The sequence below is a fragment of the Mus musculus genome, chromosome 9 (assembly GCF_000001635.26).
Source record: "Mus musculus strain C57BL/6J chromosome 9, GRCm38.p6 C57BL/6J".
NCBI classification, from domain to species: Eukaryota; Metazoa; Chordata; class Mammalia; order Rodentia; family Muridae; genus Mus; species Mus musculus.
The window spans coordinates 67326236-67346277 of NC_000075.6; the positions used below are offsets into that span (position 1 = coordinate 67326236).

The 20042-nt window shown below is 45.3% G+C and overlaps 1 protein-coding gene across 9 annotated transcripts in view; it reads right to left on the reverse strand.

The window, feature by feature from the left end:
* The window catches only part of Tln2 (talin 2), a 416961-nt gene that overhangs the window by 109151 nt on the left and 287768 nt on the right, over nucleotides 1-20042 (reverse strand). For 8 of the 9 annotated variants that reach the window (NM_001081242.2, XM_011242813.3, XM_011242812.3 and 5 more), the window contains 7 exons: nucleotides 17831-17997; nucleotides 15800-15928; nucleotides 14047-14160; nucleotides 11975-12088; nucleotides 7955-8089; nucleotides 5497-5625; nucleotides 4313-4415 (listed from right to left, as the gene is read on the reverse strand). In NM_001081242.2, coding sequence (NP_001074711.2) covers nucleotides 4313-4415; nucleotides 5497-5625; nucleotides 7955-8089; nucleotides 11975-12088; nucleotides 14047-14160; nucleotides 15800-15928; nucleotides 17831-17997 — 891 coding nt within the window. Of the gene's footprint in view, nucleotides 1-1352; nucleotides 1449-4312; nucleotides 4416-5496; nucleotides 5626-7954; nucleotides 8090-11974; nucleotides 12089-14046; nucleotides 14161-15799; nucleotides 15929-17830; nucleotides 17998-20042 lie in introns of those variants that run through there. The other variant, XM_006511441.2, reaches the window with a different exon arrangement.

The window sequence follows — 20042 nt, forward strand, 5'->3', positions numbered from 1 at the left end:
ATTTTGAAATTATATTTACTTATTTTGTGTGTGAGTGTAGGTGTAGGTGTGTGTATATGTGTGTGGGCAGGCGTGTCATCCTGACATGCATGTGGAGGACACAGAGCCACTTGTGGGAGTCAGTTTTCTTTTTCCTCCATGCGGGTTCCAGGAACTGAACTCAGGTCATCAGGCTTGGCAGCAAGCACCTTTACCTGCTGAGCCCTCCTACTGACCCTCAAGATGAGTTTTGCAATCCGAGCTCTAAAGACCTAAACCTGTCCTGCCCACGGATCTCCTGGTAAGGAACCTGTTTGGAGGAACCAGGTCCAGACAGAAAAAGTTATATCACCAAAAGGATGAAACAAAGCCACAAGGAGGCTGGAGATATCTAAGGCCCAATATGACTACATTTATATCCATGTTTTTAATGGGAATCACAATAGGGTCATGTGACCAAAATCAGCAATGTCCTTTCCTCCCCTTCACTGCCCCCATAATATTGCTTTTATGATCAAGTGTACATTAAGATTTGTAACCCACTAGGGGCAAACTGTAAAGCACACATCTGTTCTAATAACTTCAATCCTTGGAGAGCACAGACTGCTTTCATATCTGAATCTTCAATTACAGTCTGTAGCAGAGTTTCAGGACAAAAGGAGATAGCAAACATATCAGCATACTTCATAATTGTTGTTTTCCAGAGAGGGGCCCAGCCTTGAGCTGATCCTCCTGTCTCCAGCTCATCCTGCTAGCACACCCAGCTCTCAGAAGGTTTATTTCCAGAATTCACACGTAACGTGTGTTAAGCCATTGCTAGACCACAATACCAAGGCTCCAAGATGAATTTAGGAATGATGTAAATCGTTAATTTGTTTTGAAGTACTTGCAAAAAAAAAATGTGCGTAGCTGTGTTAAATGGTTTAGAAGTGTATTTAGACATTTCGTTTGCCAAACAAAAGCCCACTTGCACTCAGGTGCAGCTTACTGGGAGTTAACATGTAATCTCTGAACATTTCACAGGTCTCAAGCATGGCAGGAGGGAGGCTAGACTCAAGAGTTTGTCTACCCCTGTTCTCTCTCTGCTTGTTTCTACACCTTTCAACTGTGCTGAAATCACCTCTCATCAGGCAAGTAAGGCCCTCCTTATTCTTGAAGCCAATGGAGGCATCTTCACTCTCTGGATAGCAACTCTCATGATAGAAACATGCTGGCCCCTGGCTTCCCTTCTCTACCTACAGGTGTGGTTCCTACTTCTATCCTTCACCTTCATCTTTCACTAAACTCTTTTCACTCAGCCACTCACTCCAGGCAAACTTTCCCACAGTTAAGGTTTCAATCAATTACCAGGACCCAAGGAATAATTACAACACCTGCACTTCCATCCAAGCCCCCTCTCCCGAGAGCTATCGAGCAAGCTGCAGATCACATCCCTATGTGACTATCCACCAGTCCATTTGTGGTTAGAACCAACCTTGTGATCTCACCCTAGCAACTCACAGAACTCTTTATTCAGCTCTCAGCTCTAAGAATTCTCCATGTTTTCTTCCTCATCTCTATCCCTGGCAACATTCTAACCAATCACCAAGCAGGGTCAGGCTTGCTTCTTTAATCTATCTCCTTGTATAAACTACCCCTCTACTCTAGATCTTGAATGTCCACCAAAGGTCCATGTGTTAAAGACTTGGTCCCCAAGGCAATTTGATTAGCATTAAGTCACAGTGCCTAATGGGAGGGCTTCTGGTTCCTGGGCAAACACTCTTGAGGGCAGTTACAGCATACTCCCTCCCTGTCTTCTTTCTCATTCTCTTTTGCTTCCTGGCCATGAGGAATGTGGGTTATTTTTGTTTTTTTGTTTTTTTGTTTTGTATATGCTCCTGACATCATATGCTACGCCACCACATACTCAAATAATTAAGGATTAGAGCCACCATGAGCCAAAATGAACCCTTTCTCCTTAGAAGTTAATTACCTTGGATATTTCACTATAGTGACATAAAGTTGAATAATTATCACAGATGATTACCACCTCATCTAGAGGAATCACAGCCTGGGTGTGGGTCTCTCTGCGATCAGTAGTTTCTATCCAGTCTATTCCACACAGGAGGAAGGGTCACACACAGCACACTGTGATCGGTGTCCACATCTAAAACCTTCCAATAGTTTCACATGGCTTCTGGTGAGACTCCAAGCTGCTCACGTTGCCTATGAGCTCCTTGTATCTATGCCTTGGCTCAGCTGTCCTACTGTGTCTCCTCCTCTTGAGACTTTTACTAGAACCTTCTCAGGCCCTTGACTGACTCAGCCTTCTCTAAGCCTCTGAGACCCACTGCTACACAGTGCCATTTCACCACTGCCTCCCCAGTGCCTTCCAGAATGGGATGGCTTGCGAGGTAGGTTGGTTTTCAAGTGCCAAGGAGGCTGCCTGCCATCCTGCATGTTGGCAGTACCAGATAATGTAACTCCTAGGGCCCCAGGGCAGTCTCCCTCCTAGAAGCACACATTTCACCATGCACAAAAGCTGCCAAACTTCTGGGATCATGTAGGAGTTTCTGAGACGTAAACTTCTCCTTAGTTTGTAAGAATTCCTATCCACATTTCCCTTTCTCCCGGAGCCCCTCAAAACATCCTAAGTGGTCTTCAACACTCTGGTCTCTGAAAAATTTCCCTTATTCTCTGATTAAAACAGGATTACATATTCTTATTACTATGTCATACTTTGATTTCCCGTTTTGTCCTTTTAGTTTTCAAGTAATAAGAATGTGCATTTTTGATTTGGCTTGGAGGAATGACAGATTAACCCCTGTAAACCCACCCTCGAACAAAGAAATGACTGGAAAACATATGGTTGAAGTCAGCTGGGTGACAGGAAGGCATCAAGGTAGGGAGGACCAAGAGTTGGGAAGAATGAAAAGCAGAGTGGGGGAGGGGGGAGAGAGGTAGGAAGAGAGAGGGGAGGGGAGGGAAGGGAGGGAGGGGGACGAGGGGGGAAGTGAGGGAACAAGAGAGGGAGGGAGAGAGAGAGAAAGAGAGAGAGACAGACAGAAAGACAGACAGACAGACAGAGACAGAGAGAAGCCCAAGGCTCAGGGCAGCTTCTTCCCTTATGGTGGTCCTTAATTTGTAACAGCTGCAAGAAAAGAGGAGGGGGAAAGGATGGGGAGAAAGAAAGAGGGAGCAGGAAGAGAGATAGGGAGAGGGGAGAAAGAGGGAGAGAGACAGAGAGGGAGAGGGGGGAGAGAGGGAGAAGAGAGGGGGAAGAGAGGGAGAGGGAGAGAAAGTGCCCCAGAGCCAAGCCTCCTACAGTACACAGGGCTAGGGAGAGTGTTCTGAGCCACAGCCTTGATGCACACTGAATCCTTACCACAGCCTCATCTGTACACTAAAGGATACAGCACAAGCCCCAGCCAGCAGCTTATGTTTCCCCCTTTCATTAGTTACACAGCCTCTTACTTACAAAGATTCCTAATAAAGATAAGTAACTGTCTTATTATTTTCAGAAATAGACATTTGACACTGAAAAAAACTCAGGTCTCCTCAGTGCCCTGAGGACACACAGGACACAGCTCTGCTGCCTCCTCCCTTGCTGCCTTCCTTCCTTCCATCTTGGACACCCTGAGTTCTCATCCAGCTGAGGGTGGATTGGCTCATACAGCTCCACCCCTCCCTCCCTGCCTGCCGTCGTCTGATTTTGCTGGCATTCTTATTCTCTAGCTTTTACATTTTACACTTTGGTGAGATTTCTGGAGTCAGAGATAGTCCTAAGGTGTACAATTATTGTCCCCTTGTAGTCTAAAAAGGGGTCTAGACATAGTTTGAGAGTCACTTTACTATATCACATGCTTAATCTGGTTAATATCTGTCAGGCTGACAGGATGTGGATCAGCTAAGCTATGGAGGCAGATCTTTAGGCTCAAGTGGGAAGGAGTTTTGAGTTAGGTTAAGCCAGGTGAGAAGATAGGTTGTCAGTGTTGGTATTCAATAGTGGATCGTCAATAGTTCTGGACTCAATCAGTCGGAGGAAGTAAGCCCTCCAGCAGCCTCGTGTTCCTACCAACTTCACTTCTCCAGCCATGACAGATGATGCTGCCTTAAACTATGAGCCAAAACCAAACCCTTCCCTACTGTCAGGTAATTCCTCACAGCCATGAGGTAAGTACCGAACACGATTGGGAAGAGCTTAGAAACAGTACTGTGGCGTGTCCCTGAAGGATGTGCTGTGAAGCCGGGGGAAGAAGGGCAAGTTTATTGTCAGATGAGTGAGCATTCCTCTCCAGACCAGAGTGTGTGTAGCCCAGCCACAGGTACCGTAAAGGCTGAGAGAGAGTCGTACCTGTGTAATGCTCATTGCCTTGAGCAGCACAGGTCAGGAGCTGTGCCATGGAGGAGCCCACTCCCTTAGAGGTGCTTCCCAGGTCCTGAGCACACTTTTCCAGCTGTAGGAAAAAATCCAAGGAAGGCAGAGCTTAGAAAAGAAACAAATCCAAGGAAGGCAGAGCTTAGAAAAAAAAAAAAAACAATCTCCGAGGTCTTAGGGCATCACTTAGAATGATGGTTACACATCAGAACCGGAACCTGAGCTCATTCACACCCAACTTGGCTGGGCCGTGCAGGGCAAAGGGCTTGGCTCTGCCCGAGTGAGGCAAGAGCAGCCCCGCCAGGTGTGTGGATCCATGAGAGGTCCTGAGCCTCACTAAGCCCCACTCCAGAGAGTGCCTGGCTTAGAAGGCCTTCAGCAGCCAATGCAGTTCCTTAACAGGCTATGCTGTGAGCATGATGCCTTGAGAAAGCCCAAAAGAAATCATTAGTGGCAGTAATTATGCCGTGGCAGGAGGTTGGCAGACAGTCGACTGCACCACCTTTCTGACATGTGGGGACATGAACACAGGCCACTTTAGTTACTATTCTCCAAGGAGTTCAAACTGAAAGGCATGTAAGAAAAATGGAGGTTTGGAGTGGCAATGAGACCATGGAGGAAGGCAGAGGGCTTGCCTCTCATGAAAAGCATGCCTGCTTGCTGTGTCTACCAAATAAGGAACAAGACTGGAAAAGGCCCAGGGTACAGATAGTTAATTAATTATTATATAGGGATACTGTTTAGAAGAGATTTGTAGGTGTGTGGTGACAGGCAGAAAGTCATATACCAACTTTCCCAATGAAGGCCAATCCTTCAAATGAAAATGGAATCTGGTCTACAACATGGCAGTCTGTGCACACACACTCCCCAACCCCCCGGGCACTCTCTCTTTCTTTATAAATAACAAGGCATGCCTAAGGGATGTGTCAGATGGCAGGGGAAGGTGCTCGCCAGGAAGCCTGATGACCTGAAGTGAATAAGTTAATACCTAGAATCCACAGAGTGGAAGGAAAGAACTCCCGAAAACTGTCTTGTGACTCCACAGACTCCACACCTCCCCCACCCCCCCCTCACACACACACACAACAACAACAACAACAACAACAACAACCACCACCACCCAAGTACAAATGGCAGAGCCCACACCGCACACAGCTTACCGTTTCTCCTGGAAGTGGTTTCAGTTGACTTTCTGCAGCGGCCATCTTGGCGTCCTGCAGCTCATTCTTGAGAGTCTGCACAGTGTTCAGTGCAGAATCTATTTCCATGGGGCCACAGGCTTCGTGGGCCTGTCAATAGAGTGGGGTATATGTGCATGGAGTCGGCTTGGCAAAGCGTCCTTAACACTCTGCAATTTATTAAATGTTTTCCTGGGAACCCTGACTCTAGCAGAAGTTAAAGGTGGCAAGTATTTCCCAAGGTAAAGGACCACTGACGCTCAGGTCCTTAACTGTATTTTCCCTAAGTCATTAATTACATGAGCCTTAGGACTGTAGACAGGTAAGCACCCCGTTGAGCTACTTTACTCTCAGACCCAGAGGATGCACTTTTTTATTCACCAGGCCTGGGTTGCAGTGACAGAGCACATGGCATAGTACACAGAGGCTTGAATGTGTGCAAAGGCTCGGGATGTACTTGAATGTGTGCACAAAGGCTCGGGATGTACTTGAATGTGAGCATAGAGGCTTGGGATGTCCTAGCATGTGTGTGCAGAGGCTCAGGACGCACACTGGTAAGAAGTGAATAAGCAAACTGATGAAGGATCCCACAGAGAGCACACAGTAATTTCTTCTTATACATTTCCACACCATAAATCACTACCCTTCCACACTAAAGATGGGAAGAAATCCTCCTTCTCATCATTTGTTTTACTTGGTTAAATCTCCTGATCATTTAGAACACTGGTCTTCAGTAGCCAGGACTCCATGGCTCGACACACGTTAACAAATTTTATGCATACATAATTTTGCCAGTCGGAATTCTCAATACTTATAAATTATCACTCTGTATCTCTTTTTGGTAACTGGCACAAAGAATCACTAAGCTCTAGGTGACTGGATTTTGTGTGTTCATCTTATTAGGTACAGAGGCTCAGGGTGGTAAGCAGACTTGAAAACAACAGGGGCCCAAACAAATTCATCCTGTTTAATTCCAGGATCTTGGAGCTTAACCCTTTTAATACATTGAAAAATAAATAATTAAAATCTCTCGAAGCCTCTTCCTGGACCAGCAGACAAGCTGGAGCATCACTTAGGGGCTCACTGTTCCAGGGTCTGATGTTGGTACGTGCCAAGATTCATGGAGAAAACTTAGCCTGCAACTAACGTGTGGGCTACATGGCTTGTGGTATGGATAGGTTTGCCTGAGGCATGCTGGGTACCTGTCTTCTAATAAGCACCTCACCATACACACCAGGCCATTACAGTATGGATAGTTCTAGGACCTCTCTGAGAAATAGCTCAAACTAGGCCCTGGCACTTGGCTTTGGTAATGCGGCATCTCTGTTCATGTCAGGCACTCAAGTTGGCTTCCATTTTCTTCCCTTACCACTTTACGAGGCTGTGAGCTTCTATAAAGGGATTGCTACAAGGGAAAATGAATTCAAGCCAGAACTTCATGCTAATAACTACATCAGAGTTGCAGTGAGCTCCTTTGATAACTGAGTTTCAGAGACAAACGTATTTAGTCCCCAGTTCTGTCCTACTGAGACTCTGCCAAGGCAAATGTGCCCATGGAAGGTATGAAAACGTTTTAGGGAAGAAAATTGTAGCTAAGATGGAAGCCCCCTCCTAGGTACACTGTCTTTTAAGTTCTGGAGATGGTACTTGGAAGATAAGGATAAAATCAATTATTGCTAAAGCTTGGATCAGAAACAGCCAATGTCTCCATAAAAAATTAGTCCTAGTTCATAGCTTTTCTGGAAGGTGGGGGAACTTTTAGGAGGTGACACCTACAGGAAGGAAGGTAGGTTATTGGGGGTGTACCCTTGACGGAATTATTGGGACCTTAGCACTGTCTTATATCTTTTATATCCTGACTGTCATGAAGTGAGCAAAAATTCGACCTGCCTGTACTCTTACCCAGAGACACACATTGTTGCTACTACAAGGAGCACCACACAGTATTGCTACCAGCCACAGGCAAGATGGTTGACTAATAGTGAACAGAAATCCATGGTGTCCCCTCTTCCTTCTTCACTGTATTTTCTTTCCTTCCTTCACCTTTCTCATTCTTTTCTTTGTTGTGTTTGTTTGTTTGTTTGTTTGTTTTTTTTTTTAAAGACAGTCTTCCATAGCCCTGGCTGGCCTATGTAGCTGATAAATGAGCTGAGGGCGACCTTGAACTCCTGAAACTCCAGCCTCTATCTACCAAGTGCTGGGTTTACAGGCATGTGCCACCATGCTTGACTAAACCTTTCTTTGGTATTTGTCATCGTACCGAGGGTGATGATCAAGCCTAGGAGCTTACACTCACCGTTAGACCACAGTGCTATTGTTTAATGGTCACTAAATGAAACCGATGGCCCAGCAGCGCTAGGCCTGGATGGCACTCAGACCACAACACCACAAAGAGATGAAAAGCTGAAGTGCTGACCACCAGAGTAAGCCCCCCACTTGCCTTCTGCGAGGCTGTGCGCAGCTCGGCCAGGCTGGTTGCCAGGTTCTTGGCACACTGACTCAACTGCATGGCTGCAGCCTGGTCACTCACAGTGGGCACCGCCGCCTTAGCAGAGGACACCATCTTGCTTCCAGGCTGTGGAGAGGTGAATGGAAAGTAATGGGCAATCTGCTGCTGAGAGAGATACAAACAGCATGGCCTCCACAGCGACCCACACACATTTTCCCCTGAAACAGGGTGTGGTTTGAATGAGAACTGACTCCCCCAGGTTCCGAGCTTGAACACTTGAGGAGGTTACAGAACGTTTACAAAGTGGAGCCTTGCTGGAGGAAGTGTCACTAGTCTAAGGGTTATCATTGCTGTGATGAAACACCACAACCAAAGCAACTGGGGAGGAAGGGTTTATCTGGCTCCTGTTTCCATATCACTGTTTATCACTGAAGGAAGTCAGGGTAGGAACTCAGACAGGGAGGGAACCTGGATGCAGGAGCTGATGCAGAAGCCTTGGAGGGGGTGCTGCTTACTGGCTTGCTCTCCATGGCTTGATCAGCCTGCTTTCTTACCCAGGACCACTAGTTGATGGTACCACCCACCATGGGCTGGGTCCTCCCCATCAATCCCTAATTAAGGAAGTGCCCTACAGGCTTGTCTGTTTACTGACTGATCTGTAGATATTTTCTCAATTGAGCTTCCCTCTAATCAAATGACTATAGCTTTAAGTAAAGTTGGCCTTAAACTAGCCAACACAGAGGCTTAGGTGTATAGCATCTTCCTACTTCCTGTTCTCTTCCTAACTGATTCCTGTGTGCAGATGAAATGTGATCTGCCAGGTTTCAGCTGCTGCTTCCATGCCATGCCATACCTCACCTCCAGCAATGGACTCTAGCCCTTTGATCCTGAGACAAAATAAACCCTTCTTCTTTAAGTTGCCTTTGGTCATGGTGTTCATTGTCATAGCAACCAAAGAATAACTAACACAAAGGGACACACTAAACTCCAACTAATTCCTCGGGCTAGAAAGAAGGCTTAGTGGCCCACATTCAGTTCCCAGGACCCACAAAGCTGTCTGTAGCTCTAGTTCCTGGATTGGATGATCTCTTCTGGCCTCTGAGTTCTCGTTCTCTCTCTCTCTCTCTCTCTCTCTCTCTCTCTCTCTCTCACACACACACACACACACACACACACACACACAGTATACAAATATACAGGCAAAATATAAATAGATGACACCGAATTCAACAACAACAAAACTCCAAATAACTGCCATGCCAAATCAGCCACTCCAAGACAGTTCAAAATATCAAAACAGGGGCAAGACAAGCAAGTTGGTTAAAGTAACTTAAAATTCTCATTTAAAATAGATTCCAAAGATAGCTCTTTGATAAGAATATTTCTTTGTATTTCCCAGAGTAGCTCCTTACCCTGACTTTAAATACACCTTACAGCCCATAAAAATAAAGGCAAATAAGATGATTTTACTCTTTCACAAATGAAAATACACTGCCCAGGCAGAACGCCTATGCACATGCAGACACATCTTCAAGAACAGGCGATATTACTCATGTTTTATAATACCCAGTTCTGCCTGGCTTTTTAGGTATATGGTGTTCTATGCATCCTGTAGATATTTCTCAGTCTCCTACTGTTGGGATGTATCCATTTCCTTGCCAATGCCAATGTAGAAAAAAAAATGTCAGAGAACTAGCTAAATCTCAATAATTTTTAGTGTGTAAAATTTTAGAAGTTGCTTTTCTGGCTCCAAAGCACACCAGCTTTTAGGGCTTTAAAAATGTATGCTATAAATGGGTCTCAGAAAAGTTGTAATGATTTAAGTGCCAGATCATAAATATTAAGGATAAAAGTACTATGTTAGTATTTAAAGAATTAATGAGAATCCGTAGGAGAACCTAATGTAAGTATTAAAAAACTTGAATGATTTCATGTTACCAGACCTTAAGAACATAATACTGATACATGAAAAATGCTTAACATTCAAAAACAAAGGATATGAAATCAAACAAAATAAAATTTAAAGAAGATAGAAGCTAAAACACTTTTTAAAGCTCTTAACTCCATCTCATAAAAGATGGATTAAAAAGTGTGCTCCATATACTATGAGCTGTAAATTCACATTGTTCATCCTTCTGGAAGGGCAACTCTACAATATTCATGTGGGAAGTTAAAGATGTATGCTTGGGCTGGGGGCTGGGTTAGCTTAGTGGTAGAATGTGTGTGTGTGTCTATATATAGATACATACACACACACACACACACACACACTAGATATTGTAAATATGTATTTTAACAGTTCTTGCTCACATTATGTGTATTTATAAATATAAATACATATAAATATCCACACACACTTTTTTTTCCACTTTTCTAGTTTATTCCCCAAGACACCATCTTTCTGTGTATCTCTGGCTGTCCTATGTAGACTAGGGTGGCCTTGAATTTAGCGATCTACACGCTTGATCTAGCCGCCTCTTTAGGCCTATGCCACCACACTTAGCTTAAACATACACACGTTTTGATTTGTTGATTCTGCTGCCTTTTACTTTGAAGTTTGCCTGTTTTTTTTTTTTTTTTTTTTTTTTAAACAAAGTTTTAAGTATCTACAATAGCAGTTAAAAGAACAGGAGAAAAGAAGAAAAGAGGAGAGAGAGAAAAAAAGAAAATGTGGGTAGGAAGGAGGGGGGGAGGGAGGGAGGGAGGGAGGGAACCTACAATCCAGTTCAGTGGACTGAGAACCACCTTCACTGCTCAATCCTAACTCTCTACCGTGTGCCTGGATGCAGACTAAACACAGAAGTAGCTCCAGGATTACTATGAAAAAACGACCTTCTTTCTAGACCCCAAATCTCAGTGTGACAAAGAAGAAGTAAACTAGTTTGCCAACCTATTTCTAGGAATTCACCCAAGTAAATAACTCAAGCTGGGGATGAAGACTGCACATGAAGAGGCTCTCATTATAGGCAGCTCATGGTAGCCCCAAAAAAGAGCCAGCGTGTCTAATGAAGGGATGGATGGTTAAAGGCAGAGCATAGTCACCCAGCATACCTTCTGAATCACAAATGCCCACACTACAAAGAAGATGGAGGGCTGGAGACAGGGCAGTGGTAGGTACAGCTATTACTTCTCCTGCTGGGTTCGAGCCCCAAAGGGTTCATATACAATGAATGCAATTCAAAACATTATACACCATAACTAGAATATATTGTTAAAAGAACGATCTTAAGAGTCAGACGTAAAGGAGCTTTGGGATAAAACAGTGTCTTTTGGATATGATAGGACTGTAACACTCAAGAACTCATCATTGACACGGCTGCCTGCACAAGACCGGCACAATATCAAGCCAGTTAGCATTCTAGCGTGGAGTGGAAAGGGGTTCATGAACTCACATCCTTAACTGAAGAACAACTGACAATTAGTAGAGACTTCCTTTTCTTTAAGGGTGTGGCTTGTGGCAGAATTGACCCTCTCTGGTGCATGCTCTCAGAAGTATATACACAACACAAACTAGAGTCAATGGGTTATTAGACTTAAGAAAACAAAGTCTAAGTCAGGGCTAGACAGGTGAGTGAGACTGGTTCTGGAGGGAGATCAGGGAGGAGCGGAAGTGAATATGATCAAATTACATTGCAGGAAATTCTCAATGAAGTATAAAATAATTCTAAGTTCAAGATTTTATATCCACCCAACAAACCAGCTAGTGTATCCCTCTGTGTAACAGAACACAAGAAAGCAGACAAAAACATCCATGTTTTATCTCTGCATAGCGGATCACCCATAGGCAGCATTTGAAAAACTAACCCACCACTACTTGCCTTGATCACTAGCACTTCACTGGGCCAGTGACATATCCCTCCTTTGAAACGTAAAGAGGCCTTGCAGCTGCTCAGACAAGAACTTAGCCAAGGCTGTGGGATCTGCACAGGTAATGCTCTTTCCCTTAAGGACAAAGGACAGACTCTGCCAGCTGCGGGTTCTGCAAAGGACCATGGTGCTGTTCTATGTTACCTGCAGGAAGTTCTGGCTGGAGATGATGAGAGCCAGCTGGGCACTGAGGTCTTCTGCTTGTGCTTGGCTCCCTCTCACGCCCTGCACTAGCTGAGGGATGTGATCAGCCACCGCCTGCAAGGAGCAAGAAAATAGCAACTGAGCATAGGCAGAGAGGGACAGCTAGCAAAGGGGCAGGGAAATGGCCCAAAGTGATGACTGTTGATGCGTGATCCGCTCCCAGGGACACTAGTACCAGAAGCTGGATACGACAGCATACTGAACCCTCTTCTCCTCACCCCTCCCACTTTAACAGTGGTCCTGATGGGCTCAGTCTATTGATAGCCTACTGTTGTCTATAACAAAGCCTTGAAAAAACTTCCCTAGTCAAAACTCACAGGCTCCAGGCCATGAGGACTGAAGGTAAAAAACCAACCAACCAACCTACAATTCACAGTCAGATAAACTGAGTCAGATGGCTGTATGACCTGAAAGAGGATGGGAGAGGTTCAAGAGACAGCATGTTTAAGTGCTCAGACCCCTGACTCTGCAGGTATGGGCCTCACCTTACATGTGGCCATTGCTCCTATTTCTGTCCCAACCAGTTCTTAGCATTGCTCAAATGAGGAAACCCAACAAACGGGGAGAGAGGAGCCACATTTAGCAAAGCAGGACTACTCTATGACAGCCCCATCAGCTTGGGATCTTCCCAATTGCCCTCTGATGGAGCAGGCGTCAGAGGCTGGAGTATCACCAATGGTAAAGGTGCCCAGTGCATTTTAGCCTAGTGTCTACCCTCCACCCTAGCCAAACTGTAAACATATTTTAAAATATCCCAATGGAAATGTGAGCAGGCCCTTTCCAATGCTGATTCCAGAAACTTGGTCCATTTTCCCTCTCAACTTCAGTCTGTCATTTAGATTCTCTCTCATTTCTTGGCAGGGATGTTCAGAGATCTAATACCTTCAGTCTCTTTGGCAAAGAGGAAGAGAAGGCTGGCTGGCTCCACAATAGGTCCCTGGGCATGAGCAGCTTGCAGTCCCTGAGGAAGGGAAAGGCCACTTTCCAGCCTTGCTGGCAACTGAACGGCACAAGAAAGAACTATACTGTCTGAGCAGAGGCCTCACTTTCAGTAAGCTCTTCTCCTTCCACATACCCTAAGCACTAAGGACCACAAATTCCTGGGCATCACAGTCAAATATGAGAGGGGACCTTGGGAAAACCAGAATCAGGCCTAGAGAGCTCTAGACAATCCTCTCCCAGTTGCATGGCCAATTTGTGAAGAATTGGATTCTCCCAGAAGCAAAGCCACGGCTGAAGAGGCAGCTTCCCTTGGTTGACTCAATCTTTTTCAGAGATTTGGAGGAAAGTCAGAACAGGTTAACTGTCGGAACACTGGCACAATCAGACACGCCTGCCACCAGCCTCCACTGCCCACACTCTTAGGAGACTCCAGCAAGATGTCCCATCACGCGCAGGAGACACCTCTGCAAAAGGATTTTATGTCCCAGGACATCAAAAGGGGGGGACATCATCCCAGGTGTCCTGGGAGAGTCACCCCTCTTGGTTGGAAAAGAGAATGTTTGCAGAAAGCTTCCTTTGACACAACACCAATGCCCTGTCCCCCCAAAACAGACAACCAAGCCACAGATAACAGAGTGCACCCAACAGGAGGCTACAGAAGGCAGACAGGACAAAGCAGACTTCAGATGTGGAGAAAGCAGGAAATCAGCCTGCCGTAGTGCATGGAGACTGGACATAACCAGTCTCCCAGAGGGGAAGGTACTCTGGAAAGCCAAATATTCATTTCCATTTCAAAGCTCCAAAAGGCCTCATCGATTCTTTTTATTTAATTAAGTCTCTTAAACAAGATGTGGATAAAGGAAAGATAATGTTGGAAAAGACACTGCTTCCAAATGCAGGCTCCACTTAATGGACAAAAACCAGACATGTGTACACCTGGAACACAGAACCACTGCAAACTAGATTAGGAGCCTGGAAGACCTGTGTTAAGTGAATTACGGGGGCGTGTGGCGGTCTAATGTCATCAGTGATCTGCTGCAGACCTGGCCCTCGGCGCACAGGGAGCCTACCTTGCAGCTCTGGACCAGTTGTTGCTGGGCTGAGGGGTTCTTGTTGGAGATGGCTGCATTCTGGGAGGCTGCGATGGTCTGTGTGGCAGCAGCTGCAGCCTGCTTGGCTGCAACCTGCAGAGGAGAGGGACACAGGTCAGTCCAGGATGGTGCTTGAAAACTCATACATCATGCCTTTCCACTATGGGAGCAGACACTGTCTCTTCGAAGCCACCAACAATCTCAACCTTGTCACCCTTTGCTGTCTTCCTTGCTGTCTGCTTTTGGTAAAAGATGGGCGTGACCTTTTGCTGGTCTCATTCTGGTCACCACAGGTGCTATGAGTGAGCACGATGGCCTTGTCATATCCGGAAGACATTATTTCACAAGCCTCCCCAACCCCTGGCTCTTCTATCTCTCTACCCTGGTGTCCTCCAAATTATGCAAATGATCAAGGTAGTCAACTCTCCAGCAGGAAGCAGGAAGAGGCTCAGGAGGCCCCACATCTAGCTAAGGAGCTGTTGGCCACGGATGGCCAATGGGGAAAGGGAAGTCATTTTTCTTCTCTGTAGATCATTGGAGGGTGCCTATGCTCTCCGGGTAGAGCCTACACCCAAGCACTGGTAGCAGCAGGATTTTGACTCAACAAATTATTATTATTAGAGGAAGGAGGAGGAGGAGGAGAAAGTGGAGAAGGAGGAGGAAGAGGAGAAGGAGGAGGAGGAGCAGGAGGAGGAGGAGGAGGAGGAGGAGGAGGAGGAGGAGGAGGAGGAGGAACAATCACCATTTGGGTAGCTGCCAACAGCATGAAGTTAGGAGAGGGATATAGAGAAGTGGTCCAGGAGTTAGGAGTAGAGTGTGGATATGATCTAAATACATTTATGTATGAAGTTACCAAAGAATAAATGGAAATTTAAAATACAAAAGACAAGAGACAATTGTTAATGCTGAGATGGCATTGGTAAGCAGCAGAGTCTTAATGTTCTAGGGAAAGAAAATGTCCCCCATGAAGCACAGGCTGCCCCTTATGTCAAGCATCAATGGAAGTGTCCGTGATCAATGGAAGTGTCCATGTGTCTCCGCTCACAGCGCCCAGAGGCCTTAGCTCAGATGGGAAAGATGCCCCTGAGGTCATTAATCCAGTTCAGTATTTTGTCTCCTTCTAATAAGGAGACTAATTTTCTTGCAGAGCTTAGTAGGTGGCCATTAAAGGGACTCCTCATTAGACAGCCAGTAGCTCGGCCTTCATCCCTCCACATTTTAGTTTGAAGGTCTCCTATAAACATCCATGTAAAGAAATGTTTTTCTTATGTAGTTTGTGCCTATTATTTTCAACTCTTCACTGGAATATTTTGAGAAGAAATGGCAAAAGTGTTCGTTCTGCCTCCCTTCTCAGTCCCACCCTGCTCCTTAGCTCTGGTCTAAAATCCCACAGAAGCCCACAGAACTCACTGCCTCCCACAGAATGGGAACTTAGCACCACTGGTCCTGCTCAATGTATCCATTAATGCTAAGAAAAAAGGCCCCCAATCTTCCTGCAAAAACACTGCATTCTACTGCTGAATGCGGACCTCTGAACCCAAGCCTTTGGCAGCCCTGAACTGAAGCAAGTTTTCAAATTGTGTGACTTCTGTTAAAGTACCCAAAGGATCCAGCATTGCTGACTTTGATCTGGCACTCTTTATATAGGTATCATCTTGGTGAGTTGGCTTTTCCCCCTAGGTAACCCTCAGCAATCACAAATGGCACCCTAAAAGCTAGCCTGTTTCCTGACCTCCAGCCGGTTGACGATTTTTTTCTTAATAGCATTCTGCGCAGCGGCATTGGTTGCTACTCGGAGACCCTCGGCAGCTTCTCTCAGCCTCTGCTGCTGGTCTTCATTCTCTGGGTTGGCTGCAGCCCCCTGCAAAGGTAGAAACAGATGCTTCAAGTGACCCAGGGACAGTAGGCTGTAATTGCTCAAGGCATACCTTTAATTTTACTTCTTCCTAATAATGCCTACTATGGAAAGCCACAGCTAGGGTAACAGCTGTGTCCTACCAGGCTGTGTTGATATGTTGCCTCCACAGCCTCCTGAATAGTACATCCCCAGCCCCTATAAACACTATCCTCATACACTGAAGATCAAACCTGCATGTAGTTATAGAAACGGCTCTGTAAATCACATTGGGTATCTATACAAATTACCTTGTAGCTGTAATTTTCAAAAACTCAAGGCTTCAAAGATTTGAGGCATTATCACAATATCCCACTTAGTAAGTATGCTTTTTATTTATGTATCAGCTAAAAATCTAAATAAAAAGAAATGTATTTTATTCTAGTCTGGAGTCTAGTTTTACAAATCTTATAAGATGAAGAGCCCTGATAATTTCCTTCCAGGAGGATGAACAATTCTGTGAGTGCCATTTGCTCAATAACAACAACAACAACAACAACAAGAAGTAACAAAAAACAAAAACAAAACCCCTCCCTTTTTGCTGAGTTGCATTACTATCATGTCAATCATTAAAAAGGCAATACAGAAAAAGAAAAAAAGTAATTCTCATTGTAGAAAAAAAAAAAACAGAATGGTCTCTACCAGAGATGGAAGGAAGGAGAGAGAGGGCAGACAGACAAAGGAAGGAAAACAGTGAGAAGCCTCAGGGTATGGGAGAGGAGGGGAGTGGCCTCTAGTGCTCTGTAGCCTGGAAGGGGAGCTGTGGCTGAGAAAAAATGGCTACTTCCTGTAACGTGATGCATAGAGTGACTGCTCAGAGCAATGGATAGGAGTGTTTGCTATTGTGATCAATTTACAAAAAGAGCTCCGACAGATCCCTCCCTGTCAGATATGAGAATATCATGCACGTAAATATCTTTCTCAAGGATGATTTTATCTTAACTGGTGTGACAGACACCCTGATGGCTCATGTCTTCACAGCGCGCGGCTGGAATGTACCAAGGCAAAAGTAAATATGGAAAGTGAAGGTTCCATTGGGAAAAGAAGCCCTTGGATGGAGCACGATGGGAGGGGCCGGGGAGGCCACAGGGGTCGTTTCTACAGAAAGACCCCAAGGGTGGAAGTTTGCTAAAGGCTGTGAAGAGAAATGCCGTCTGAGACAAACAGCTGGTACCCAACTTCAAAGGGCGAAGCTGATGCCCTTGGCTGGCAGAACAGCATGGTACCCATCCAGCTGTAAACACTTTGTGCAGGTCCAAGGCCCTATACCCTGGCCTTTCAGCTGAACCTGTCCTTAGCATCTTGTCAGTTTTACTCAGATACACAGGACTCTAAAGTCAGGAAAGGTTAATACCGGGAGAAGGTGCTCACTTTCTCCCCTTGAGACAAAATACGATGCGTAATTTTGATTGTCCATGTGGAAAGTTCCCCTGTAAGTGTGGGCAACCCCATTCCACAGGCAGGGTCCTAGACTAAATTAAAACTGGAAAGACAGCCAAGTACCAGCATGGACCTCTCTGCTTCCTGACCAGGGATTGGATGTGACCAGCTACAGCTGCTCTGCCACCATGAAGGACTGCGCCCTCAAACTGCAAGCCAAAATAAATCCCTCGTCCTTTCCTTAGGCAACTTGTTGTAGCAATGAGCGAATCCATGATGCTGGAGTTAATAGCTTTGTTGTCTGCGCTAAGTCAGCATCTCTTTCTTGTGTTCAACAACTCCTCCCCTACCCTAAGTACCTTAGGTGTCACAAAGCTATTCAAGTTCTTAACGAGGAGAAATCCAGACTCCATCTTTCACTTTCATAGGTAAGCTTTAAATGCTAACACCGATAGTGTTCACAATTTAGGCCAAAGGACCAATGCCCACCTTCGCAGCTTCCACCATGCGGGCAGTGGAGTCAGCCAAGAGCTTTGCGGCCGCCAGGAGCTTCTTGGAATTCTCCATGTCAATCTCAGCCTCCGCATCTGACCTCATGGCATTGACGAGATCTGATGTGGCCTGGGCTAGCACCCGGGCTTGGCGCACCATCTCACCTAGAAGACAGGACAGTAAGTGTGGGAGGGCTTTTATTCGCCATTCTGTCTGAACATGATCTCAATGGTCACGAGGGTTTTGTTTGTTTGTTTGTTTGTTCTGTTTTGTTTTGATTTCTTGTTGTTGTTTGTTTTAAATAGGATTTTCTGTGTCTCAGGTTGGCCTCTAACTCCCTGTATAGCCAACAGCAGTTTAAATTTCCTAATCCTCTTGCCTCTATCTTCTTAGCGCTGGAATTAGAGGCTTGCTCCACCATGCCTTGTTTATGAGGTGCCAGAAGCTGAACCTAAGGCTTTTGTGCACACCAGCCATGCAGTTTACCAAACTGAGCTACACCCTCAGGTCCAGGTCTGGAGCTTTTATTACTGCATGTCCTTGTTGTTCATATGACTTTATGAAAGTCTATTTCAACTTTCCTTGGGAAGTGGGAAGGCTCATAAGACATAACATTACAAATGAAACCACCCCAGGGAAAGGACTGGTTCCTCTCCCAAAGCTTTTTTTGAGGAGAGACAAGCTTTTATACCTATAGGCATGTGCTAAAATCGGTGTGGTGACTTCGATGGCATTGTGGGACAGAAAAAAAGACACAGTAGGAAAACAGACGATATTCGAATACTATGGGTGCCTAACAGGGACATGGCCATGAATGCTCTGACAAATGTGTCACCAGTTATAGAAGAGGAGGTTAGAAACGGGAGGAAGAGGAGAGGAACTCTTCTCCCTCTGCCACCTTTAAGGAGAGCTTAGACCTAATCTAAAATAAAAGGTTTACGGAAAATAAGCCAAAATGGATAAGATTACTGGCCAACACACGGTATCACAGAAGAGAGTCTGGCTCCAAAAACTAGCCAAACATAAGGACCATCACTCAGAAGTTGTTATACAGTATGGTTATACACTGGCAAAGCAGACTTCTTACAGGTAGCTGGTAGGGTTGCAAATCCTTTTTGGAGAGAAATCTCATTAAGAAATTTAAACTTCAAAATCCATGTATCGGTTGGCTGGGCAACTCCACAGAAAGGTGTTGCCAGCACAAATAAAACTCCAAAAGCAAATGAAGATGAATTTTCAGGAAGGCTCTATGTAGGGACATTTTCGTAAAAGCAAAACAAACTAGGAAATGAAATACCTATTAAGAGATAATCAGTCAAAGGGCTGGAGGCTAAGCTCAGAGGAGCAGTGCGTGTCTGGCATGCAGCCAGAGCCCCCGGTTTGAGCCCTAACACAGTGAAAAACAGGTACTTGGTTAAGCTATGATGACACCTCCAAAATGTAATGCTGTACTGTCATGAAAAGTCAGATGTATAGGTGGACATGGAAAAATTCATATGTAGAACACGATTATATTTATATATACTGTGATAGGGCCTTCATCTGCCCCTCCACACACAACCTTTGAAAGGTAGGGATGTTCCGATAAATGAGAGAAACTGTGAGGTGACAACGGTAGGCTGACCTGTCCACTCCAGCAGCCATTTTACCACAGATGGAATGAAGTGGTCAGTTCCTGGGATGCGGAGGGCACAGTGACTGGATGAATTCAGAATTCAATTTTCAACAAACTGAAGAGGCACGCTGCATATATAATTTCAACTTGCAGCATGAGTGTATTACAGTATATTAAAACATCCCACCCTATGTCTCCCCAGGAAATGCTAACAAGGGCTGTGGCTTGGGTCCTTCCTTCAGTCCCATCTACTGTCTGCTGTCCCTCCTGGTTCTCTACAGTGACCTTGGAGGAGATTCCTAGTGGACCTTTAAATAAATGTCTTCATGCCAAGCTTTGGTCCTGCTTCCTTTGGTGACTGCTCTGACTTTACCAACTATGCCCTGTATATGGGACAAAAGGGGCTCATTAAAATTGTGAATTCAAATAATGAAATTCTGATGACGTTTTTAATTGTGTCCCTGGAAGAGAATGTTGGGACTTCCGGATCTTCTCTGTGCCACGGTGAGGAAGTTTTAGATTAAGGAAGATGCACTATTGTTCTTGCTCCTTACTCCAGAGATCACCTAGAAAGTGACCGTGATCATGGGGAAC